Source organism: Propithecus coquereli, unplaced genomic scaffold (genome assembly GCF_000956105.1).
Source record: "Propithecus coquereli isolate 6110/MARCELLA unplaced genomic scaffold, Pcoq_1.0 Scaffold113, whole genome shotgun sequence".
NCBI classification, from domain to species: domain Eukaryota; kingdom Metazoa; phylum Chordata; class Mammalia; order Primates; family Indriidae; genus Propithecus; species Propithecus coquereli.
Genome location: NW_012135303.1, coordinates 3,838,183 through 3,865,187, shown reverse-complemented (window position 1 = coordinate 3,865,187; position 27,005 = coordinate 3,838,183). Strand labels below are relative to the sequence as shown.

At 42.7% G+C, this 27,005-nt stretch overlaps 2 protein-coding genes across 2 annotated transcripts in view; both read right to left on the bottom strand.

Moving 5' to 3' along the window:
* Positions 1–13,682, bottom strand: part of ALS2CR12 (amyotrophic lateral sclerosis 2 (juvenile) chromosome region, candidate 12) — a 32,176-nt gene extending 18,494 nt beyond the window's left edge. Inside the window, exons 1-6 of the mRNA XM_012655723.1 lie at positions 13,570–13,682; positions 12,633–12,704; positions 10,853–10,901; positions 9,335–9,468; positions 7,403–7,496; positions 5,713–5,774 (exon numbers count right to left, since the gene is read on the bottom strand). Coding sequence (XP_012511177.1) covers positions 5,713–5,774; positions 7,403–7,496; positions 9,335–9,468; positions 10,853–10,901; positions 12,633–12,704; positions 13,570–13,682 — 524 coding nt within the window. The remainder of the gene's footprint in view (positions 1–5,712; positions 5,775–7,402; positions 7,497–9,334; positions 9,469–10,852; positions 10,902–12,632; positions 12,705–13,569) is intronic.
* Positions 13,683–23,328: 9,646 nt separating this feature from the next.
* TRAK2 (trafficking protein, kinesin binding 2) overlaps positions 23,329–27,005 on the bottom strand; it is a 17,214-nt gene continuing 13,537 nt past the window's right edge. Inside the window, exon 8 of the mRNA XM_012655638.1 lies at positions 23,329–25,204. Coding sequence (XP_012511092.1) covers positions 24,526–25,204 — 679 coding nt within the window. The 3' untranslated portion in view covers positions 23,329–24,525. The remainder of the gene's footprint in view (positions 25,205–27,005) is intronic.

Here is a 27,005-nt window from a genome sequence, read left to right as displayed (position 1 = left end):
GCTCTGGCAAGGACTTCCAATACTATTAATATGTTGAATAGAAGTGGTGAGAGAGGGCATTCCTGTCTTGTTCTAGATCTTAGAGGAAAGGCTTTCAATTTTTCCCATTGAGTATAATGTTAGCTGTGGGTTTGTCATATATGGCCTTTATTGTGTTAGGGTACATTCCTTCTACATGTAATTTGGTGAGAGTTTTTATCATGAAAGAATGTTTAATTTTATCAAATGCTTTGTCTGCATCTAACGAGATGATCATATGGTTTTTGTTCTTCATTCTCTTAACATGATGTGTCATATTTATTGATTTGTATATGTTGAACCATCCTTGTATGAACTAAAGTAAAATCTTAAGCCTCCCAGCCAACTGAATGGACCCTCTCTTGGCCGAGGGGACCCCACCAAAAAACCCTGAAAGCTGAGTTGTCGACCATGAGGAGAAGGGAGGTCAGATACACCCTGTCCTTTTTGGAGTTATTCTTTGTAACAGTAAGATACAAAATCATTAACAAGCCTAAGGCCATGTTAAGGCAAAGGTTAAACCACTCCCACAGGTCATCAATTTACCTAACAGATCACTTGAATCTCAGTATATGTGCGGTGGATTGTCTCTGATTAACAGACTTCCTTAACTTAAAACACTCAAAACTTTTAGACAAAGCTTCATTTCTTTAACCAATTATAAATCAAAGAATCTTCAAACCCACCTATATCTCAAATCCCCCCCTTTGAGATGTCCTGATTTTTTGGGCCAAACCAAGGTATGTCTTCCATGTATTGATTTATGACTTTATGTGTAATTCCTGACTCCGTAAAATGTATAAAACCAAACTGTAACCCAAATGGTGAGACCACGTGTTCAAGGCTTCTTGGGCATAGTTCTCTGTGCCATGGTCACACATATTTGGCTCAGAATAAACCTCTTTAAATTATTTTACAGAGTTTGGGCTCTTTTCCATTGACACTTGTATTGGGATAAAACCTACTTGACCATGGCAAATGATCCATTTAATGTGTTGTTGAATTTGGTTTGCTAGTATTTTTTTGAGGATTTTTGCATCTGTGTTTATCAAGGGTATTGGCTTGTATTGCTCTTGTCTGGTTTTAGTATTGCTAGATTAAATAATATGTGACAGAAAATGAGAATCATACTCAATTAAGGTTTATTAAGCCAAGATTTCAAGGACGCACCCAGGGAAAACACAGCCCATAAAGTATCTGTCATGGACTGGGCTCTCTGTAGAAGGGTTCAGGAACTTTGCATTTAAAGGAAAAAAAGGGTACACAGAAAAAGGGAAGGGGCAAAGGAAGTGAGCAGTGAGGTAATTGATGGTATTCTTGTGAAATTCTATTTGGTGCCTAGTAAATCCACATAAGATAAGATGAACATTCAAAAAAGAGGATAGAGGAGATAGTCAATGTTGTGACCTTCTCAGGGTGAGTAGAAGAGTGATATTTCTTCCTTGGTTTGCACTTGCGGAGATAAACTTGTAATCGACATTTAAGAATTTATTTAGGCTACGGTTCTAAGGCTGTAATTGATGTGCACTCATTTTACAGAGGCTATCCATTTTGGGTTTTTTTAGGGCTGAAGAAAATAAGCATTTTACCCCAAAATACATTTCTTTGACATTTTGAGATGGCTATGGGCAAACAGAAATAATGCTGCAAGGCTATCTCGGTGGGGAGGCTGGGGGAGAAGTTTGCATGATTTAAATTGGTATTTAGAGAGAGATTGCATTAAATCTGTAGATCACTTTGGGTAGAATGGCCTTTTTAACAATATTAATTATTCTAATTCTTTCACCTCCTTGGTTAAGCTCATTCCTAGGTGTTTTATTTATTTATACATTAATTAATTCATTTATTTATTATGTATTGTTCATGGAACTGTCTTGATTTTGTTTTAGGATCACAAAATAAAACTTAATGTCATATTTATACCTTCTCAAACCTTTTCCTTTTTACATTGTTTTACCAAGATTTAATTCACACAACATAAAATTTGTCATTTTAAAGTATACAATTCGGTAGTTTTCAGTATGTTTACAATGTTGTACAACTATCACCACTAATTCTAGAACATCACCCTCAAAAGACACCTCATACCCATTAGCAGTCACTCACTACTTCTCCCTACTCCCAATCCCTAACAAATGCCAATCTACTTCCTTTTTCTATCGATTTGCCTATTTTGGACATTGTATGTAAATGGATTTATACAATGTGTGGCCATTTGTATCTGGCTTCTTTAACTTAGCACAATGCTTTGGAGGTTCATCTACATCATAGTATGTATCAGCATTTCATCCTTTTTTTAAAAAAAATATTAAGGGCGTACAAATGTTTTTGTTGCATGGCTTGAGTCAGGGCTATAAATGTGCCCATCACCCAAATACTGTTCACTGTACCTGTTAGGTAGGTTTTCGCCCCTCCCCTCCTCCCACCTTCCCCCTGTTTGATTTCCGATGACTTTTACTTCCCTCTGTGCTCTTGTGTGTGTATTGGTTAGTTCCAATTTATTAGAGAGTACAGGCGGTGTTTGTTTTTCCATTCTTAAGATACTTCGCTTGGGATAATGGTCTCCAATTCCTTCCAAATTACTGCAAAAGGCATTAATTCATCCTTTTTATGGCTGAGTAGTACTCCATGGTATACCTATACTACATTTTCTTAATCCACTCATGGATTATGGGTACTTGGGTTGATTCCAGATCTTTGCAATTGTGAATTGTGCTGCAATAAGCATTAGCGTGCAGGTGTCTTTTTGGTAAAATGACTTCTTTTCCTTTGGATAGATACCCAGTAGCGGGTATCTACTTTTAGTTCTTTGAGAAATCTCCATACTGTTTTCCCCAGAGGTTGTACTAATTTGCAGTCCCACGAACAGTGTATTAGTGTTTCTTTCCCTCTGCACCCATGCCAGCAAGTTGTCTTGATTTTTTAAGATATTTAACTATTAGTGTACAGAAACATTACTGATTTTTCTATGTCAATTTTGTATCCTATAACTTTACTGAATTCGTTTATTGGTTCTAACAGTTTTTTTGTGAAGTCTTAAGGATTTTCTATATATAAGATCATGTGGTCTGCAAACAATGCACGGACAATGTAACTTTTTCTTTTCTAACTTGGATACCTTTTATTTATTTCTCTTGTTTAATTGCTCTGGCAAGGACTTATAGTACCATGTGAATCGAAGTGGTAAAAGTGGACATCCTTGTCTTGTTCCTGATCTTAGACAAAAAGCTTTCAGCTTTTTCCTGTTCGGTATGTTAGCTGTGGGTTTGTCTATACGGCCTTTATTCTGTTGAGGTACATACCTTCTATACCTAATTTGTTGAGAGTTTTTATTATGAAGGGAAGTTGAATTTTGTCAAATGCTTTTTCTGTGTCTATTGAAATGATCATATGGTTTTTGTCTTTCTTTCTGGGTTAATGTGGTGTATTATCTTTATTGATTTGCACATGTTGAATCATCTTTGCATCCCTGGGATGAATCCCACTTGATCATAGTGAATGATCTTTTTAATGTGCTGTTGAATTTGGTTTGCTAGTATATAAGATATTTTTAACTTTCCCTTTTAATTTATTTATTGACCCATTGGTTGTTCAGTAGCATGTTGTTTAATTTTCATATATTTGTGGATTTTCCAAAATTCCTCTTATTATTGATTTCTAGTTTCATACTATTGTTGCACAGAAAAGATATTTGATATAACTTCAGTCTTCTTAAATTTTCAGAGGCATATTTTGTGCCCTAACATGTGATTGCTCCTGGAGAATGTTCCATGTGCAGTTGAGAAGAATGTGCATTTTGTTACTATTGGGTGGAATGTTCTGTATGTGTCTATTAGGTCCATTTGGTCAAAAGTGTTGTTCAAACTAATGTTTCCTTATAATTTTCTGTCTGGATGATCTGTCCATTGTTGAAAGTGGGGTATTGAAGTCCCCTACTATTAGTGTATTATTATCTATTTCTCTGTTCACATCCTAATGTTTTTATATATATTTAAGTGCTCTGATTGGATGCATATATATTTACAATTGTTATATTCTCTTGATGAATTGACTCCTTCATTATATAATGTCCTCCTTTGTCTCTTTTTATAGTTTTGACCTAAAGTCTATTTTTTCTAATGTAAGTATAGTTATCCCTCCTCTCTCTTGGTTTCTGTTTGTGTGGAATATCCTTTTCCACCCATCCCTGTCGGTTTATGTGTGTCCTTACAGGTAAGTGAGTCTCTTGTAGACAGCGTAGAGCAGAGTCTTTTTAATTTTTTTTTAATCCATTCAGCCACTCTTTTTATCAGATAGTTTAATCCATTTACATTCAAGGTGATTATTTACAGGTAAGGACTTATTGCCATTTTGTTAACTGTTGTCTAGTAGTTATGTAGGTACTTTGTTTTTTTCTTCCTCTTTTGCTGTCTTCCTTTGCGGTTTGATGGGTTTCTGAAGTGCTATGCTTCAAAACTTCAAAGCCTTTCTATTTCTGTTTTGTGCCTCTAAAGATTTTGTCTTGTGGTTACCGTGAGGCTTACACAGACCATCTTATACTTATAACAGCCTATTTCAAGCCGATAACAACTTAATCTGATTGCCTACAAGTGTACACTTTTACTCTCTCCTTCATTTTATTGTATGATGTCAGAGTTTACATCATTTTGTAATGTATATTTTTGACAATTTATTTTAGTTATAGTTGTTAGTAATAGTTTTGTCTTTTAAGCTTTGTACTATGTAAAATTATCTTACTATATCTGTGTAAAATTATCTTACACACTATCCTTGCAGTCCTAGGGTATTCTGAATATGGTCATTTTACTTATACCATTGAGTTTTGTGCTTTTATATGTTTCATGATATGTATTAGCAGCTTTTTGTTTCAGTTTAAAGAATTCCCTGAAGCAATTCTCCATTTCTCCTTCATTTTGGAAAAACAGCTTTGCTAGATAAAATATTCTTGATTGGCTATTTTTTCCTTCAGCACTGTAAATATATCATCCCATTCTCTCCTGGCCTGCAGGGTTTCTGCCAAGAAATTATAGTCATATTGGCACTCCTTTGTATGTGATGTGTTTTTTGTATCTTGCATATTTGTTTATTTGTATCCTTTGACCTACATCTGCTTGTTTCCTTCCCCCTACCCTGACTCTGGTAACCACTGTTTTATTCTCTATGTATATTTGAACACTTCCTTTTAATTTTCCCTTGATTTGACTTTGCTCCTGCCCCTCCCAAATCTTCTTCCTATTTTGCTCAGGCCCTGACCTAGCAGCCAGAGAGAGTAGAGGTGAGAGGAGGAAAAAGAAGAAGAAGAGGAGGTAGAGGAGGAGGAGGAGGAAGAAGAGGAGGAAGAGGTAGAGGAGGAGGAAGAGGAAGAAGAGGCTTGGCTGAGAACAATAGTTATTTATCACAGAAATCTCACAGAGAACAAAAAATGGCTCTTCTTAGCAACCAACAAAAAAGATTATAATTGAAATAATTGGATGATAAAGTGCAAAAGCAGGAATAACTTTCTTTGTGCTTCATTTTAATGGCCTCAGATCAATCCATCCTACTTTTCAAAGACACGTGCCTCACTCATCTCCCCCACCCCTCGCCACCCAACTCCACTGGGCACTGTCTGAAGTCCCAGCGAACTGAAACCCTGCAAAGGACGCAGGAGCCTTAGGGCCCTCAGCACATAAAGGCTCAGGCCAAAAAGCATACCTGTTCTTGTTTTCAAAGTTCTGTTTCATCTCAGCACAGCGCAGATCCATTTCATTAGAGAGCTAGAAACAAAACTGACATTAACAACACAGGATTGGTGACCCCAAACCCACTCTGATCTGTACCTTCTGAGAAGCCCTCCAATTCTTGGGGGACACTCCCTTCCCCACGCCTCTCTCATTGTGTTCTGCAGTGCCAGAGAGCACATTATTACCGAAGGAATGGAACAATTCTTGCCTTGCTCCATGTTGTTTTGTACTTAGTTCATAATGTCGGTGCATCTCTTCCACTAACTGGTTTTTGTGGGTGGGTCTGGTCTCCTCTGCTAGACTGTCATCTCTTTGTAAGATCATGGTTTTGGGATTCTTGGATATGTAATGAAATTGAACAGAGCAATCATTTATCGAGCAAAGGGCTTGGCCTGGAAGAGCCAAAAAGGACTAAGATTCAGACCCTGTCTTTGAGGAACTTAAAATCCGGTGCTAATCCATCCTTGTTGACAGCATGGTGGGGTTCTAGCAGACAGGATTAGCTCACCTTCAGGGGACACTCGATTCTAACATGTCAGTGCCCCTGGCCAGTGTCTCAGGAGAAATGGACAATTTAAACGTCAGTGCTCCCCATCAGCTAAGACAAGGGCTTGGGGCTTGTCCTTGTGTCTCTCTGACTACTGAGGAGGAGCCAAGAATGCTTGGCACAACCTGGAGGCTGGCACAGTGGCACTCCTCTGTTCCACAGGGCTGGGCAACAAATTGGGTGTTCATAAGTGGGAGTATTCTCAGGATCACAGCCTAGGGTCCCTCCGTGGAAACAGCCTCTAAACATTATGTCTTCAGCAGGGCCTGTGCTCCTGAGTCAAAATGTGCATTTTGCCCAGTAACTCATCACTGTTGAGCTGAATTAGTTAACTTCCCTGAGCCTCAATTTCTTTTCTATAGAAGGGGACCATAAACCTGGCAGCATTTTCCTACAAACAATGAGTCAGTAGCAGGGGTGGTCTCAGCCTGAGTCATAACCTGGTTCACCGTAGGATTCAGAGTGGTCTGGGACGTATCAGAGGGGGAGAGGCTATCTGCTGGGATGTAGAACCTCACAAAAGGGTTTTAGTCACACTAGGGAGGGTGTTCCTGAGCATAGCACTGTCTATCACCCCAGCCCAGGCCACCAGGCACAGGTGCCTGAGGTGGGGAGAAAGTCGCTGTGATCAAACAGATGGCAAAATCTAAAGAGGTGTCACCAAAATCCCCAGGAATCACTAAGAGTGTGAAATGACAGCGGGTTCTGACATGTGGTATTGGCAGCTTCAACAGTCACAGAGAGTAAGCCCTGGAGGCTTCCAGGAAGCTTCTGGGCAGCACTGTGCCCCTACTGAAAGCCCCGCAACCTCTGAAGCTTAATGTACCGCAAGGGCCAGATGGGAAATGACCAGCGCCCCTAGTGAGGAGAGGCACCTGGAGAACTCCTGGAAATGAAAGAGTTAAGCCTTGAGAAGGGACTTGAGTTCTTGCATTTATGCATAATGATGAGTCAGAGAAATACTACTGGGTGGTCCTATCCTCAGAGTCCTGTCACCTGGACAACACGCCTCACATGAGTAAAGTGCTTGGCATCTTGCCAGGCACATAGGTAATCTGAAAACATTAGTTGTATCCTACCCATGAAGATGACAGCTAACACAAGGATCACTCACCAATTTCTGGGCAGACTGGTGGTCTCTGTTCATTTGTTCTATTATTGCTGTCAGCTCTGAGATCTGCTCTTCTAGGTCAGAAACAATATCAGTCCTGTAGGACAAATAATTCTTCTATCATCCACAGAGCTTACCTTTCCATGACAGTCAGGCCCCTGAGCATGGCTGGCTCTGGCCTGGTGTGAGCCGGCCACATTCTGCATCTGCTCCGTGATTTGGGGATGGGACGGAGGGAAGGGGGTGACCTTGGAGAAGGCATTTGGCAGTAGGGTGGTTGGGCCTCAGATCTGGCTCTTTTAGGTAAGCAAACCAGATGTCAGCAGGGTGGTTTGGTGCCCTGTTGAGTAGAAGGGAAGCAGGAATATGTCAGAAATGTATCAGGGCTTGACCTTGATTTTGTAATGATAGTTAAAACAGAGAGGGGAGTTCCAAGGATTCGGAAATTAGAAGGTGGGGGATAGGATTGATGCTGACAGTGAATCGTAGATGAGGAATGGGCCAGACATGGGACTAAGAGGGGATTTAAGAAAGTGGTTTTCAGAACAGGTGATATTCTTCCTTCTGTGTTTCTGGGTCTAAGGAGGCCTCCACGTCATCTGTAAATTATTCAGCTCCGTCCGGTTGAGCCCGAGTAGACAGGGTGGCAGGTGGTGCTGTGTGCCATGGAGCCGAGAGGAGGTCCTCCATTCCAGAGGCGTTGACCCATTTGGCCGATTATCCTTCATGTCTAATGAGCACAGGGAGAATGTGGGGTGGGAAAACAAGCACGTGGGGTAGAGGATGCGGCGTGTGTGAAAGAAGAAAGGGCACGAGACAGTCGAATAATGGGGAACCCCTGTCTTTCGAACACGTTCTTCCGTGTAACTAATACTCACAGCTTTATCAGGAAATACAGGAAGCATGGGCTACTGTGTTTTATTATGTCACATGGGTGACAACTCTCTGATGAGGCCAAGAGGTAACTGAGGGTGCCAGTTGGACTATGGGTGCACGGCCCATTCTCCTCCTGCAGGGGCCCATGGAGAAGCAGGGAAAGTGGATGGGAAGACAGGGCCGGGGGGCTGACTTCTCTGGGCCGGGTCAGGTCAGGGCAACTCCGCTGCACGGCCTTTCGGCCTCAGCCGCGATCTGAATCCCCTGCCAGAGGGAGCAGGGCCGGCAGTCTGGTTGTATCCCTTCTATACAGTAGCAGGTTGTGTGAGAGTGGGGTGTGTGTGTGTGTGTGTGTGTTTTCTGTTGTTGCTGGTTTTTAGACTTGTGCCCTGGAAAAATAATTTTCACAGCAAAATAAGCCTTTAGGAAGAGACACTTGGAGAGCCATTCGGTAGCGCAGGTAAGAAGATGCTGAGCTCGGGCAGGACGGTGGGGGAGAAGATACCAACGAGAGATCGAGAGGTGCAATGAAAGGCGTGGAGACACACTTGCCACGGCGCAGGAGGACACGGCGGGGCGTGAACGACAGACGACAGCTGTGCGTGCTCGGTGAGGCGGGGCCCGCCTGGAACCTTCCGCACCGAATCTACCAGGGGCAGGAACTGAGTGGTATCTTCGGACATAACGAAGAGGGAGATGCGTGCGCCAGCCTCCCAGAAGCCCTCACTTCGCTTTTAATTCAAACGCCCCAAACTCAGACTAGTTTTTGAATATTTTATCTGCTCCTCACCCCCAGGAACAATTGCTGTCCTCTAAGATAACTCACGACTTCGTCGTTTTCCAGGTCAGCTGCCTGCCTTGACCTTCCTGCTGCCCCTGGGATCCATTCCCGGGTGGGAAGGGAGCCAAACGAGGTGGGCGCGGAGGGGCCGTGGAGACGCCCGGCCGAGGAGGGCAGGGCCCCGTGGCCCGCGTTGACGTCGGCGGCTTGTCCTTGAGGCAGGGCCAAGCAGGGTGCGCACAGCTCCAAGGAGCCGGATGTTGGTCCAGAGACATTACCTGGAAATTTTGACTTTGTCCATGATCTCTGATTCCAGCTGCTTTTTCCCATCGAACATCTCGTCCCCCAAGGTGACGGAAATCTGCTCCCGATTCCGAAAGAGTTGATAGCCGGGTGACACGTCGATCACTTCCTGGGCATCCGGAGAAGGGAGGATACGATTGCAGACTTAGGGTGCTAAGATTCCTCCAAATCTCCTGTTGCCTCACTCACATCCCTCTTAAAATCAGAGACCTGAGATGAGGCTCCAGGGCCCAAGTCCCGCCTGTGCCCTCCCTCCATTACCTCTCACCCTCTCTTCTCTGAGATTCAGTCCCAGCGCTGGGCTGGCCCCAGGGTGTCCCTAAGGGCCTGGAAAGCTCCAACCACCCCCTGCCTTGCACTGCCCCACCCCTGCGCCCCCAGGGGCCTGGAAACCGCTCAGGTTTTGGAATCAGACAGGCCTTAGTTTAAATTGTGGCTCTGCCACCAGCCAGTCACTATTCAACACCTCTGTGCCTCAGTTTCCTCATCAGAAAATGGGGATAATAACTCTTCCTCAAAGGGCTTTTGTGAGGAAAAAACAAAGTAGCATATGAGAAATGACTAGCACAGTTGCAAAAAACCCCAAATATATAGCAATTTTCTTCTTTCCCCACTAGACGCCACGTGGGAAGCCCGGGCAGGGCCACTGCCGGCCCGACCAGGATGAGGCTGTAACTCGGAGAGCGGCACAGCTCCCTGCCACCGGCAGCACTCGAGGCCGCCACTATCGTCTCCTGACGACTTTCCCCTGCCTCTGCTCACCCCTGCCTGGCATGGCCCAGGTCCCCCCATCAGAGGCCACCTCCCGACTGGCCTCTCTGCCTCCAGCCTGGTTCCCCCAGAGCTCATCCTCCTCTCCACCTGGGGGGCAATTATATTTTTGTTTATTTTTTTACCTGACCATTAAAGGACTGCATGATTCTTCTTTAAGAAGAAACTAGATAGAAAATAGTAAAAAGTACCAATAAAGTCCCAGCAGAAGGCACTTTTCCTATAATGAAATGTGAACCTTACCTTGTCCTACGCCTATGTCAGGCCAGTAAAGGCTCCCAGGCAGGAGGAAGATCAGGTAGGTGTCAAGATCCTTCTGGGTCTGGTCCCCATGTCTTTCTCCTGCCCCTGCTCCCCTCAGGGGCCCTGACGGCCCCTCCCTCAGCATTGGTGGCTTTCCAGGTGTAGCAGAGGGTTTCCTGCATCTGGGCCCAAGCTGTACCCTGGCCTGGACTAGCTGCCACTGGCTTCCCTGGGATACTGTCTCCATCCTGCCCAAGGCTGTAGAGGGTGGCCACTCTGGAGTCTGACTGCGCCGAGTTCGAATCATGGTTCTTCACTTACCAGCCGCGTACAATGAGCAGAAGGCGCAATAACAACAGCACCTCCTCCTAGGGTCATTGTAAAGAGTCAACAAGGAAGTATGTGCAAAAAGCCCATGTTTGCACGTGCGGGTGCTCGGTAAATCTTAGTGCCACTGCCCTCTTTCCGTTTTTACTCACATAAGATGATTTATTGCTCTCCTCTTGCCTTCCTAAATGGAATTTCGCTCTGCAAGAGAAAGACATGCTCAGAAAGCAACCAGAGAGCAAAGAGAAGTTCAAAGCTTAAGAGATTCGCCCCGATGCTGCCATCATCTGACTTCTGCTCTCTGAGCTCTGGTCACCTGACCTTCTTAGGGGATCCCCGGGTAGCTGGGAACTCCCTGAGGCAGGGCCCCTGAGGGCCCAAGGAGGCAAAAGAGTTGTCTTGTGATGTTGGGGCAATTTCTGTTTTGGAGGAGTATAAACCAGCCAGAGGGACCCTTACACACTCCCTGCAGCAAGGCTCTGTGAGTCAGGTGACACCCCCGTACACACAGGTGTGCACACACACATGCACGCTCAATTCAGAGAGATGTGTGTAGTTCTCTTCACTGGGGAATGAAACATTCTTCATCAACAAATGTTCCAGATAATGAAATGTATTCCTTAAGAGCCATTTGTTTAACTTGTTTTTCATTCCAGGCTTTCTATGTGCTACATATAAAGTGAATACCATACATATGTTTGTGTTCATAGTGGCCTTTTCCTCCACTGTCAAAGCCAGGAAGTCCTGTCACTCAGACCTCTGCTTCTGTTGTCACATCTCCTTCTCTGACTCTAACACTCTGACTTCCCCTTTCACATACAAGGAAGGACCTTTGTGATTACATCGGGCCCAGGATAATCCAGGATAATCTCTTTAACTCAAGGTCGGCTGAATAGCAACCTTAATTCCATCTGCAACCCTAATTCCTCTTTGGCAAGAGACATACCCTATTCGCAGTTTCCAGGGATTAGGGTGAGGACATCTCTGGGGGGGGCATTGTGCCGCCCCATATCTGTCACCTTGTTACCCTTTCTGAGCCCATCTGCTCCCTCCTTCTTTTCTCCCTCCCCTCTTGCCACCCTGGCCTCTGCCTTCCGGGGCAGGCCAGACACACTCAGGAAGTCCCCACTCAGGGGCTTTTGTACTTGCTGCCCCATCTGCCAGGAGTGCCTGCCCCGGGCATCTTCATGACTCCCCACTGTCCCCTTTACACAGGGACTTGCCCTGGCCCCCTACATAAAATCACAGCCCCACCCTCTCAGCCCCTACCCTCTGTGCCTGCACTGTTTGTCTACGCGTTACTCCCCAACCTCAGGTGTGAAACTTGTTCATGTCATCTCCTGCCCCCACCCTGCCAATGTCAGCTCCAGGACAGCGAAGACTTTATTGTGTTTCTGGCTGTTTCCTCTGCACCTGGAACAGTGCTTAAGGAATAATAGGTGCTCAATAAATACACTCCAAACAAAAAAATGCAAAAACCTAAAACTGAGGTACATTTCTAAGCTTGTAAAATGTAGGTAAACATTTTAATTTGTGATTAAAACCAAGATGCAATCTGCCAAAAATCTTAGACACAGGAAAGTAATCTGCTAAAGGCTGAGCCACCACCATAACCACACGAGAGGCTCGCCAGGGCTCTGCGCTAATGACGGCGTCAGGCACTGGGCTCTTGTAGGGCAGGAAGCAGTTATTGGGGGCATCCAGCTGAGAGTTCACTTGCAGTGACTTTGGAAGCTGTAGGTGCAGAGGACCCCGGAATCTACGTGTAGAGTCTGAAGTTTGAGGGAAATCATAGTAGATTCTGGCAATTCTCTAATGTCCCTGCCAGCAATTAGCTCAAGTTAAGTTAATGGTGGGGGGCCCGGGGGAGGGGGAGATTATGTTATTCACATGCCTCAAACCATTCCTGCCTCAGGAACATAAAATACTTACTTCGGGGCAACAACAGGTTTTGTTGGTTGGAGGTGATTGTATTGTTTTGAAGCTGGTAGAAGGGGAGCTAGCCTGAAAGTGAAAAATAAATAGCTATTTAATAAAATTAGAAAATTGGAATTCAGAAACCTGTTTAACACTCCTAGATTAAGTACAACCCCAAAGCAACTCAAAATTAAAATATATGGTCTGACAACTGGAATCTTTAAAATCTGAGGCCTTTAAAACCTCAGGCCAGCTGGGCGTGGTGGCTCACGCCTGTAATCCTAGCACTCTGGGAGGCCAAGGTGGGAGAATTGCTTGAGCTCAGGAGTTCGAGACCAGCCTGAGCAAGAGCGAGACCCCGTCTCTACTGAAAATAGAAAGAAATTAGCCAAACAACTAAAAATAGAAAAAATTAGCCGGGCACAGTTGTGTGTGCCTGTAGTCCCAGCTACCCGGGAGGCCGAGGCAGGAGGATTGCTTGAGCCCAGGAGTTTGAGGTTGCTGTGAGCAAGGACGATGCCACGGCACTCTAGCCCAGGCAAGAGAGTGAGACTGTCTAAAAAAAAACAAAACCTCAGGCCCAAGGACTTGGCGTTTGTTCACTGTCCCAGGGAGTCCCCAGACTGGCAGCACAGCTTGTCCTCCAGTTCCCAAAGCTCTCTGTCCCACATGGAGGGGGCAGCTGCCATCAAGGCCCTTTGGTTGGAAGCTACACTTTTCCTATTGCACCAACGCTGAGTCTCTCACATTTAACATGCCACTAAGCCCAGGCAGTACTGGCAAGATAAGTGTGCAGCTAACAGGCTGGCAGGCAAAGAGGGGTAAAGCTAGGCCTCCTGGCCCACTTGGGATTTTCCTGCCAAGTTTACTGTTTTGGAAATTTTGCGAAAGAAGAAAAGTTTCAAATGGAAACCATGCCCCCTGCACCTACCCCATCCCAGATAATTCTTACTTGGACCTCCCTGTGGGGGCCTTATTTGGTGGCCGAGGGGTCTTGATTAGCTTCCGTGGTCCCAAGTTCCAGGGGTCCAAGCAGGTGCAATAGATGAGAGGGTTGGGGTTCATGGCCCAAGGTCAAGGGCAAGTTTTGGCTGCTAAGTCAGGGGGCTCTTGCTGAAATAGGAAAACAATAGCAGAGAGTTAAACCATTTAGAATCAAAGCAAAAATACTTCAAGACAAACAGGGAAGAACCCAGGGAAGACCCAAAGAACAATCAATGGTAGATTCCAGAAGCTGTTGATCTGGTTCAGGGTCTTGACCATAGAATAACAACTCATCTCTTGCTACCCAGTAGACTTGCCTTGGAAGCAATTTAAAATTTGCTGTACTTGAGTGCTTACTGTGAGCCAGGTACACAACAAGTGCTCACTTATTACTATCCCAATTTTATGGATGAGGATACTAAGACTCAGAGAAGTCACAGGGGTAGCAAGTTGCAGAATTGGGAACAGACACGTCTCCCTGACCCCAAGCCCTGGCTTTTCCAGCAGACCACACCAGCTCTCGCTGAAGGGAAGGGGAATCCTCACAGCAGGCCCCGCACAGAACTTCCTGGAAAATGAGCTCAGTTACTCAAACTGCAGTGTAAATGAATCTCCCAGTTTCTCATGCCTGGTCACCTGTCTGAATTACAGAGTGGAAAGTCTTCTAGGGCGCTACAGAAATAAAATCCCTATTGTGAGGGTCTGTATGAAAGACAACTGTCAGACAAACATGGAGGCTTGACCACACTTGTTTATCTTCTTTCTTTTCCAGACCCCACTAAAATGAGAGCACAGGGTTAAAAGAGGTTTTTTTTTTTTGAGACAGAGTCTCACTGTGTTCCCCGGGCTAGAGTGCCGTGGCGTCATCATAGCTCACAGCAACCTCAAACTCCTGGGCTCAGGCGATCCTTCTGCCTCAGCCTCCCGAGTAGCTGGGACTACAGGCATGCGCCACCATGCCTGGCTAACTTTTTTCTATGTATTTTTAGTTGTCCAATTAATTTCTTTCTATTTTTAGTAGAGACGGGGTCTCGCTCTTGCTCAGGCTGGTTTCGAACTCCTGAGCTCAAACAATCCGCCCGCCTCGGCCTCCCAGAGAGCTAGGATTACAGGCGTGAGCCACCGCGCCTGGCCTAAAAGAGGTTTAATTCCATAAGAACAAGAAGATGGGAGAGGAGACAATATTGCACAAGAGATGTCAACACATTTGATGTTGTAAGCGGGGCCCTCACCACAGTGCACTGTGGCCTACGTGCCTGCAAAGGGAGTTTGAACAAGAAGGCACCAATTTGCACATCAAAGGTCCCCAAAGACTCAGGACTTGGAACTGGTAGATTGTCTAGTGATACTGATAGGCGGTTGACAGATCTGCTGGAGCAAGTGGTAGGGTGACTAGTGTCCCTTCCCTCCCCACGCCCCCAAACGTGTCCATGTCCAAATCCCTGGAAACTGAATACATTACCTAACGTGGCAAAAGGGATTTTGTGGTTGTGATTATTAAAGATCTTAAAATGAGGACATTATCCTGGATTATCAGAGTCAGAGTCAGAGAAGATGCGATGACGGAAGAAGCGGTAGGCATGATCGAGCCAAGGAATGCAGGCAGCCTCTAGAAGCTGGAGAAGGCAAGGAAATGGATTCTCCCCAGGAGCCTCCAGAAGGAACAAGGCCCTGCCAACACCTTGATTTAGCTCAGTGAGACCCATCCCAGACTTTGACCTTCAGAACTGTAAGATAACAAATTGGTGCTGTTTTGAGCCACTGAATTTGTGGTAATTTCTTACAAGTAAGGAATTAGACTTTTGGTGGTGGTGGTGGGAGGGGAATTGGCAATAGAACATAGAAACCTAAGAAAATAAAATGTGCAATTATTAATACTTCAGGTTAAAAATACTGTATGAGAAAGTAAACGTAATCACAGTATGGTACACACTCATGTATCAGTGTAGCCACTTCAAATTGATTTAACCAAAATGTGGATTGTGACGATACCGGAAGAGCATGGGGAGGAGGATGGAGGGAGGATACACTCGAGCGAAATCTGCATCTACGACACCAGGAAGTCAGTAGAGAAGGTCTCAGATTGAAAAGTTAACGAATGGAGTAGAGGCAAATTATTTAGAAGTATGAGGTTAAATTCCCAAAGAAATCGCTAACAGAGTTGAAAATAATTGCCTCTAGGGAGCACACTGAGGAAGGAGCAGACATGGTAAGGAGGGTGGGGCAAAAATTATGACTTTTCCTTAATAAATTTTTAACACTATTTGATTTTGAAAATGATGCCAGTGGATGTTTCATAAAAATTAAAAACAAATGCCAAAAGTGATATGAGAACCTATAGATCAACAGAAACATTACAATGACAGCAAATTTAACTGAAATTTCTAAGTCAACGACTGGTTTTCAATATTATACTGGAATAAATTTGCTTAAGAATCAGCTGAAAAATGAAATTGATCTTTTTCTATAACATGACTGATGCTCGAGAAGCCCAGTTATGGGTCTAATGACCTTGAGAGCTAGAGGGGACCTTAAGATTGAATCTACTTTACGGATGATGCTACTGAGACTCAAAGAAACGGAGCGACTGCTCACCCACTTGTAAATGCTGTTTCACAGCGCAGATCTGTACAGGCTCATGCTGTGTGTCCTGGGCTGGATGCCAGCTGGATGCTGAAGACTTGGACCTTGTCCTCAGGGAACCTGCAGTCAGTAGGGGAGTCAGCAGAGAGACTGAGTGGGCTGTGGAGCAAGGGCAGGAGGCCTGGCCTTGGAAGAAAGGCAGGGTGTGCAGGTGGAGGTGGGCGCAGGGGTCAGCTGGGCCAGAGGTCTGGGGCCAGGGGGCCTGGTAGAGTAGAGGACAGGGCTGGACAGGAGGCCAAAAGACTAGATAAAGAACAAAGGCAGGGCTGCCGTGGATAACTGTCCATGCTCCGCTGTGCTTGGGGGCCCTGTCAGGACAGCGCCTGTGTCAGGGCGAGCCAAGGAGACAAGGTCAGGGGAGCAGATGGTGTTGAGCGGTCCAGGTGGGAAGATGGTGCCACAAGGGCTAGAACGCAGGTGAGAATCTGAAAGGAGGCTGTGCCAGCAGCAAGAAAGCAGCTTTGGTTCTGCTTAGGACCTTGTATCTGCTTCCTGTGAGGAAAGGGGCCCACCCTGAACTTGGGAGATTTAGCAGGAGTCCCTGGAGCAGGAATTGGGAGGCCAAGGCAGGCCTGCTCCTGGCAACTGTCTTCTCTCTTCCATGTCTTGCCTGCCCAGTGGACTATGTGGTTCTTGAAAGCCAGGCCTCCACCATGGCGCTATCCATGCCCCCACCGAGCCTACCAAAGCGACTTGTCCACAATGGGTGTTTGATGAATACTTGTTACCCGACTAGTAAACTGGGTGGTCGTAACCACAGGGACCAGCTCAACAAGGAGAAGAAATGTACAGATGAAACTGCCAAAATGTTGTCATCATCATTACCATGTTATAGATTATACTAAATACTAGAGTTCGAAAACCAGAATGCATAGGTAAATTGCAAGGGTGATGCAATCGCTCTGTAGAGATTTTAGATGAATGGTTGTTTCCTTTTTTCTCCCCCATTATAAACAATGCGTTGGTGTATATATTCTTTTGCTCTTGAAAAGTAAAGGCCTCTCCCTCTGAACACTCATGTGAGTGATACTCAAATATTTAACAACCAATAAGACAAGGCTATTGAAAACAATCAACCAGGGTTGGAACAGGGTCCTGCAGGACCCACTCCCACGCCCATGCCAGGAATTAACCCCTTGGTTGCTGAATCTTGAAGAGATCTGGGGGATCCAGGGGAGGAGTTGGGGCAACCAAGGTGGCAAGAAGGACATTCAAGGCACTTGGACAATGGTCATTTACTAACCAGTAGAGCAGTATTTCTTTTTTTTTTTCTTATGTGTGTTTTATTTATTTTATTTATTTATTTATTTATTTTTTATTTCAGCAAATTATGGGTGTACAGATGTTTAGGTTACGTGTGTTGCCCTTGGTCCCCCCCCCCACGAAGTCCGTGTTTCAAATATGTCCATCCTTCGGGTAGTGCGCATTGCACTCCTTGTGTATACAAATACCCGTCCCCTCTTCCCTCCTAGTAGAGCAGTATTTCAATATCTCAGTAACTGCATACCAGCTAAACATCAGCCCTTGACTTCTAGTCCCCTACCAAGAGGGAGCCACTGTTAACAGTTTTTTGGGTATCCTTCCAGAAATGTTGTGAATATATACAACCTTTAAATTTTTACATAAATGAGAACATACTTCACACACTATGCTGCAGCTTGCTCTTTTTATGTAATAGGATATCCAGGAGATACTAATATTTCCATAGATAGATCTGCATTTGCAGTAGCTCGATGTTATATTGCATAGCTCTAAGAATATAGGAGTGTGTGTGTGTGTGTGTGTGTGTGTGTGTGTGTGTGTGTAAGGATTCTTTCTCCCTCTTCTTTTCCTTTCCTGTACTTCTCCCTGAAGATTTTACCTGAGGACCACCCTAACTGTAGTCACCAGAAAGCCAGCAGAGCCTTCAGAGAGGTCACAGATTAGTTTTAATAATCAGCAGAAAAAATCATATAAAACATCTTTTCCAAAGAGCTTACCTCAGACTGCCCAAAGATTTGTTTTTCTCGTGTGGTTCTTTCCCAAGACAAGAGTCTTAAAGAAACCACGATCTTGTAGAGAAACAGTTGCCCATCAACACAAAATCAGAGGTCATTTCAAATTGAATCCAGAGGATCCAGAACTCAAGACTTTGGTGGTCATTCCAAGTGGTTGAAATGCCAAAGCAGAACATCCATAGTGTATGTCGTGCAGAAAGATAGATTCCCAGTGGGCTGAACTGGCATGGACATGAACTTCCCTCCTAAAGACAATCCAGTTCCAATTTCTTGGTATTGCAATGAAAGTCAAAGTAGAGGAAAAAGTCACCCCTCCACTCAGCGTCCCTTGACATGGGCCTGAGTTGTGAGGTTTGTCCTTAGGAGATGGCAGGCCAAGGTTTGTTTCTTTTATTGCTATGGAAACAGAACGGCAGCACCTCATTGGCTCAGAGCTCTATTCTTAAAGAGAGAAGGTTGGAGAAACAGCCAGTTAAACTCTCCAAGACCCAAATCAGTGACCGCACTCAACAGCAAGGAATCCACACTCCTATCTCTGGGTTTCCACTTTCATCATGAACCATGAGAAAAAATAAGCTTAAGATATATTTTCAGAGGAGACAGAATTAAACAGCATTCCTAGGCTTAATTGGCCTATGGCAATAGTTGCCAGGCAGGATCTGAGAAGGATTTTAAATTCCTCTGTTATTTGCTCACAGAAACCTAAAACTCTAAAGTAGGCACATTATTCCTTGAATTTAAAGCTTTGAAATCTGTAAAAGTACAAATCTCCCAGGGCAGGTGTCTTTTTCAGGTACTTAGGGTTTCAGGTTTTTGTTTTTGTTTTTTTTTAAATCTAAATAAATCTGCTTTTTCTCACTATAGAAAAAAGTGTTTGCTTATTATAGCCCAATGGCTTTCATTTTGATTTTACTGCAACTCATTACAATAAATGTTTCACATATTTTATAATAACAATTTTGTGAAATAATACCCTTATTGCTTGCTATCTCTTCTATTTCTTTTTCTTTTTAAAATGAAATCTGATTATAATCCACAAGAGTGATTTCATGATCCACCGATGGGTCACAACCCACAGTTTATAAAACATTGTTATAAATTCATCTGTTCATTCAACTCCACATTTATTGTCTATTGTGTTCCAGGCACTGCTGTTAGGTGTGGGGATATACCTTAGTTCCTGTGCTCAACAGATCTTAGAGACTAATGGGAAAACAATAAATAAATTTAACAGGCCAACTGCAGTGGGTCAATCCTGTAATCCCAGCACTTTGGGAGGCCGAGGTGGGAGGATCACTTGAGGCCAGGAGTTTGAGACTAGCCTGGGCAACAAACATAGCAGGACTCTGTCTCTACAAAATACAAGAAAAATTAACTGGGCATGGTGGTGCACACCTGCAGTCCCAGCTACTTGGGAGGGTGAGGCAGGAGCATCGCTTAAGCCCAGGGGTTGGAGGTTGCAGTGAGCTGTGATCATGTCACTACACTCCAGCGTGGGCGACAGAGTGAGACCCTGTCTCAAAAAAAGGACGGAAAAAAAGCTCAACAAAAGTACAGTGAATCTTATATTAAAGAGACTCACCAGATGCAGGAGGAGTTTAGAGCAGGGATTATTCTTCTAGTACAGTGGAGTCAGGCAACAGTTTTAATCAGAGAAGGGATCTGACTAGATGTGCACATCGGAACGATCATTCTGACTGCAATGTGGAGAAACAATTGGAGGGGAGGCAGGAAACCGCAGTAAGTGGTCCAGATGAGACCTAATGATGGCCCCTCCCCCGAGGGAGCAGCGGTGGGATGGAGAGAAGACACCACGGGACTTGGAGACTGATTGGACATCAAGGTGAGAGAAAAGGAAGAGGCAATGACGATTCCTGGGTTTGTAGCTTGAGCTATTGCGTCACGGTGGTGCCATTTATTGAGATGGGAAAATCTGGGGGATAAACAGGTTCAGGGGGTGCAGATCATGAGTTCAGTTTTGGAGGTGCCGGGGAGACAGCCAAGTGGTGATGTCCATCAGAGTTTGGTACAGGTTTCAGAAGTTCAAAGGAAAGAGTCTGGGCTAGAAACAGATGTAGGAGACTCCAGAGTAGATGCTATTTTAAGGCCAAGGAGTGGGTGAGATCACAGGGAGAAGTATAATGTATGAAGAGAAGAGTGGCTAGAACAGAGCCCTGAGGACCCTGGTATTTTTTATGACAATGTTGCTCATAGAGCAGGCCCTGTGTTAGTTAAAATGCGTAGAGCTGTTACTTGGCTGTAAGTGGCTTATATCAAAGAGGTTTGTTAACTTTGTGAAATGCACAGTCTGGAGAGCTGGCGCAGATTCAGCAATGTCCTCGGACTTAAACAAACATCTACTGACATTCATTTGTGAAAGAAAACCCAATTAAAGATGCTGAGACTAGCACTAAATTTCATATCAAGTAGAGTCTCATGCATCATTTATTAATATCCATTTAGAATTATGAACATTTTGTGAATGAGCTTTTAAAAAATACAGAAATTAAATTGTGAAGGAGATAATAGAATATCAGAGGACCTTTTCCATTAGAGTCTAATATTGTTCAAATTTAGTTTCTTGTAAACAATTTCTAAATAGGTAAGTGTCAACAGAAAATTGTGGACTACAGGAAAAGAATTGCTTCACATTTTCTGAATCTTCTCAATATTTGCATATCAACGACTTTAAACTTTATTTTTTGTTGCTGTTTTTGTTTTGTCAAGGAAATATTATGGTATATATAAACACTATTCTTTAAAAAAAAATAAGAAAATACAATAAGATCTATTTACTACTTATAACTATCAGTGGTTTGTTTTGTGTGTGTTGATTTGACATATAAAGGTTATTTTCTGACCAAAAACAACATAATGGAAAGAAAAGACTTAGTGCAGGATTATCTGTGCAAAGAGCCGGGACAAAAACACAGTGAGACAAATGAAAATTTAAGAAGCTTCTCTTGTTTATTAACTGATTTACATTTGACAAAACAAAGGTAGGTGCACAAAGAGCTGTTTGACAAAATCAAATCTAAGATATCAAACAACAGCATTTCCCTGGCTGTCCCAGCAGGCACTTGTGCCCACTCCTAGGGGACTGTGCTCTGCAATGCGACCACTCAGTTACCACACTGTGCTGCGGTGTGTTGCACATGGAGGACAGGTCTGCATGCATCTGACATCGGAGAAGTGGCCCCACTAAACACTAAGAGTCCTAGTTCCAGATGTCAAAAGTTGCTGTTAGCAACAACCAAGTACTAATTATGTACTGAAATGATCAGAAAAATAATAAGCTTTGAATACTGTGTAAAATATACCTTTCACAGAGAATAGGCTCTTGTTGTGAGCTGCTTTTTCTAACTTATTTCCTCCCTTGTCAACATCTGTTCATTTATGTCAAATCAATTAACATATAAAACTTCCTAAAAAGTACTTTAACAGTGGTCATTAACTTCTCCCTAAAGATCCACATCTAAGGCTATTTACATAAGATTTGGGATCTTCATAATTCAGGAGAACTTTCAATTCTGAGCTCAAGAAGATATCTCTCCTACTAGATAATAGGATACTCAGAAATACCTGAGGAATAATCACTGAAAACCTTGGAGGAAAAAAAAAAAAGATTGAGGTTTCCTATACTGGCATGAAAGTACATATACAGTTGATACTACAGAAAAAACTAAAAGGCGAATAGTACCAAAATATAACAGGTTAATTGGGAGGAACTTGCTGTAAGGCTCCAGTTCTTCTCACTATACTTTGCAGACAATTCTGTTGTCATAGAGTCTCAGGATATACCAAAAACGATTTTAGGTGGAAACTTGAAAAACAGCAAAACCCAGGATTAAGACAGGATTCATTTCTAGAGACAAGAATGCACCAGTATGCAACTGTGTTTCTGGGGGAATAGCAACATGAATCTAATTTTCAAAAACCTAAGCCTGGTTTTCTTAAATCAGATGTGCTTATTTGGCTGCTAATACGTCCTGACTCTGTCTCCAAAGGGATCATTTAGTCATTGATCATAAAAAAGTATACAAATTATACTCAATACAGAACACTAAAAATCTAGTTTAATTTATAGCTATTTATATAATGCACATAAATCTGATAATTTAACTTTGTACTACTCTCTGGTCCTATATTTTCCTACTTCCTGATGTTTCTTGGAAACTGCAAATATCCAGGCAACAGGAAGATTATTTTTTTAGGGAACAAATAAAAAGCCTTAAGAGTTGGCTAAAGTAAGCATACCAGAGTCACTTTATGAAATAGATATTCAAATGCATTTTAAAAAAAGTGAACTGGAATATTTAGGAAATATAAACATCAGGAATTCTTCTATTTAATGCCCACTGCATTCAGGGACCCTTGCATTCCCTTATGAACCTGCTGGAATTCCTTCTGAAAGTTCACACGCACATACTCTGTTGACCTCAGCGTGACTGAGTGAAGGGGAAAGGGAGAGGACATCTTCACCCTTTGTTTCTGAGAAAGTTATTTAGAAAAGTTTTATTAAAAGATCCTGAAAAGCATGGAAAACACACATTCTTACCATTGCATGCATGGTTTTTCTACCCTTTTGAGCACACTGTTCTTCATGTAGAGGAGGCACCTCAAAAGCAGAGAGGACAGACCCTCCCTGGCCTGGGAAAAGGGGTGCCAATGGGAACCATGTGACCAAGAGTCAAGAATTCTTCAGAAAATTGCTTTTAAGTCAGGACAAAGGAGCAAAACATTTGCAAATAAAGCACCAAAACGATCCAGTAATATGCTTCCCATTTTCATAAACAGAATTATTAGGCCCCTCCCTCCCTCATCTTCCCTCCATCATGTCTTTCGTATAGTGGCATTTCTTCCTGACCCGCCCTGCTTAGACAAAAACAGGTTATCTGATGAGAAGCACACCTCGATCAGCAACACTCGGAAGACAGATCTGTTTCTTTCCAATTCATAGCCTTGCGTCACACTGGTGAACGCTGAAACCTAATCCCAGAGTCTCACTTTGCCATTTCGCATAGTTTGTGAAAAAAAAAAGAAAGAAAAAGAAAGAGAAAACCTCAGAGAAAAAAAGTCTTGACTCACCCATTAAAAAGTTCATTCTCTAACTCTACAGATATCAAGAACAAGGCAGATGTGTTTTAATTTTATTTCATATTAGGAAGAAAACACAATCTCAAAGCAAGCACCTGGCTTTTACTTCAGTTTATAATTTAATATGCCTGAGGATTTTTGTGCAAATACATGTCACTTTTCATTAAAAATATGCATAGCGCACTTTGGAAAAAGTTGGTTTACTTGCAACCAACTTTCCTCACAAAAAATTTTACATATATAAATATACAACATTCCCTAATTCCTATGATTGCACTTTTGGTTTAACCCTGTCCCACCTCTAAGGAAATTTGAAAGACATGCAATTATGTTTGTATTCCTTCACTACTGCACTTATCTTGAAGAAATATTTTAAAAACCAGTTTCCTTGGTTCCAATATACCCATATTTTCCTTCGTAAAAGTAAATCCCTCCCACCCCTTACCTATACTGGGTTCTTGTTGGAGGTTGTATAAAAATACAAATTTAAAAAAATGAACTTTTATTAATGATAAACACAAAGGAATTTGAGTGGTGTTTGGCCTGCCAGTGGCTCAAAGGCCTGAACATAGAAAGGAAAAAGGGAGTCTCCACTTCTGATCTAATGAAAAAGATAAAATTCCTTATTTTGCTAATGCTGTGAGCATCCTATTTGATGGATGCGTAATTTAATCCAACACTAGCAGGGGAAACAAATAAGCCGCGTCACTGTTACCTCAGATAACAGACTGAGCTTACCCCACCAACCCTTCAGAACAGCTTTCTATAAGCAACAGTCACTCCTTTCCTCCTCCCATCTTTCTGACCTGGGTTCCCCTTGTCCATGCTCACCAGAAGTAAATGTGCCAGCAAGTTCAGTATCTCTGGTATGTTTCAGCATTACTGAATTTATTTTCTATTCACTTTTTATTTTCAAGACAAGAAAACTCAACCGAAGGAGTGTATTAAACCTTTCTTCCTTTTCTGCCTCCAAACACTCATGGCCCATTCATTTATACTTCCGATTTATGAGACTTCATCCATTAGAGCCTCATGCGAATTTTGTTTCCATTCCTCCACGTCTCCCTTTCCACATTCACAACCCTTCTGCAACATTCCTTTTCTCTCAAGTCAGACCAGACTACATGTATCAGTGCATATGGACCCTCACGTGCTGATCTGTACAGGAGCTCAGCTAACTGCTGACCTCAGTCCTCCTTCAGGAGACCCATTTTGGGTGAGGATGTGCAAACTGGGGTGCCAAAGCTACCCATCATGACTGGAAGACTCTGATTCCTCCTGAGTCCACTCAATAAATTGCTATGTGCATTCAAATAAACAGCAGAATCTGGTTTTTGAAGACCAGTTTCTGCCTCTTGGCTTCTTCCATTCTCCTTGGCATCAGGGGCCTTAACTGCTCTGGCTATGCCCAGTCTCTTCAGCCTGTCCACTAAATTCATCTTCAACTGGCCAACGTCAAGAGGGTTCCGGGAAGGCCTCAAGCCATACATCTCCTGGAGGAATGTTTCAGCTGGTCGGGAGGCCAAAAAATTTTCAGAGAGATGTACTCGAGGCTCAAAGGGCAAAGGAGAAGGGCAAGGTGAATGAGACGGTGAATTTGGTGGTGTGGAAGGGATGGCTAGAGATTTAGGGAGTGGCTGGAAGACAGGGTTCTCTGAAATTGGGCTGTGGTACACTTTGGCAGAGATGCCTCGCTCTTGTAGAAGTTTGGCCAAACTCATGGTGCTACTGAAGGTTATGGTAGAATCTCGTCGGTTGGTGATGGATTCACCAATGCTGAGTCTATAGGACATGGCAGGAGAATTCACAGCCGTGTTTGATGAACTGCTACCACTACTTCCACAGGATAATGAAGGGAACCCAGAGCTGGGAGAAAACAAGTGGGAGAGAGTGTTTAAGAATAAAAAGCAATCCTCAAACTGGCATTTGAAGTAATTATAGTAGTTATCCTTAGTAACAGCCAACACATCAGTAATTGTGCCTGTGGAATAGATCTGAGGAATGAAAATTCTGACCATACTTCAATGATTGCTTAATTATTGGTCATTTGTAACTTAGTCATTAACTTATTAAAACATATTTCTTTCCAACAGGATATGAAAAGGTTGCTGTGCTGTTAGATAATGTTACTCTTAAATTTTAACTGTAAAATGTGTATCTGTAGAAATACAACTAAATTTTATGATAGGAATCAAAGAAATTTAAAGATTAAGGAAAGTATTCTTAGAAATTTTTATTAATATATCCATTCTATAAAGTGAAATACACTAAGACAATAATCCATGGGTAAATAATTATTCAACTTTTTAGAAAACACAATCTTTCATAATTAAACATAAAATGCTCTTCAAAGGAGAAATTCTTTTTAATCTTTCAATTTTATATCACTGAGAAATAATAAATTTCTAATTCTTAAATTTCATTTTCTCAAAAAATGTTAATTCCAAACAATAATAGTAAAAGGATACTCAGGGAATTATTTTTTCCTCAACTTTGACTTGGAACATGTGTTTCTAAGAAATTAAAAATAATTAAAAGCTTTCACTGCTATAGAATCTTTCTCCTTATTGTGTGCTTAAAGAAAAGCATGTAGTTAAGGAAATGGTGATGAAATAGAGAGGATACTTCTTTAGCTGATTTCCCCCCAGAACAAATTTTACCAATATTTAATAGAACCAGTATTTAACAAAACTTTCACTTCAATATAAAATGTTCAGTGTATCAAGATGTTTAAAGATTATGAACAAAATGCAAGTTTAAGATTACTAAATAAACTTTCTAGCATACCAAATTGTATAAAAGAAGCAAAACACAAACAAGTTTGACTCCTTGGCCAAACCGGTCCAACTAAGAACCTCTGATTAGAAACAGTCTATATACTGTATTCCCAGTCTCTAACCTTCCCATTCCTACTTTACTGTAGAATTGCCTGTGTTTACGTAAATTGTATACTTCATATGATGGTATCAATCTGCATTAAGAGTCCTCTCAAGAACCAATTTTATAACACTTGTTATCTTGATGACTATAAGAACAACGTAGAAAAGTTGCAGATGTGCTTGTTTAGTACAGACTTTACTGGTTATCATCCAAATGCTTCCCTAAACAATCGATTTGCTTCTAACTTGTAGACATTGTGAATCAGAATCTTATTTCCCTCCATATTGGTAACTACAAAGTTAAGACTCAACTACATGGCTCACCTTATCAAGTATATAAGATTTTATGGTACAATTTTTACGCCAGTTTTACTATTCTAGCCATTTTATATCTTTACTCGATTGCCCTTTTCTTTTTTTTTTTATTTCAGGGTATTATGAGGGTACAAACATTTTGGTTACATTTTATGTCTTTGCCTCACCCAAGCAAGGGTCAGAGGCATGCCCTTCCCATCTATAATGCTCACCGTGTCCCTTAGTTGTGGGTTTACCCCCTCGTCCCCCCAATCCCTGGAGAATATTACTGCCATATGAGCACGCAAGTGTTCATCAGTTAGTGCCAATTTGATGGCGAGTACAAGTGGAGCCCATTCTTTGATCTTGTTGATGCTTCACTTTGGATAATGGGCTCAAGTTCAATCCACGAAAATATAAGAGGTGCTAGATCACTGTCGTTTCTTATAATTGAGTAATATTCCATTGTATACATATACCAAATTTTAATAATC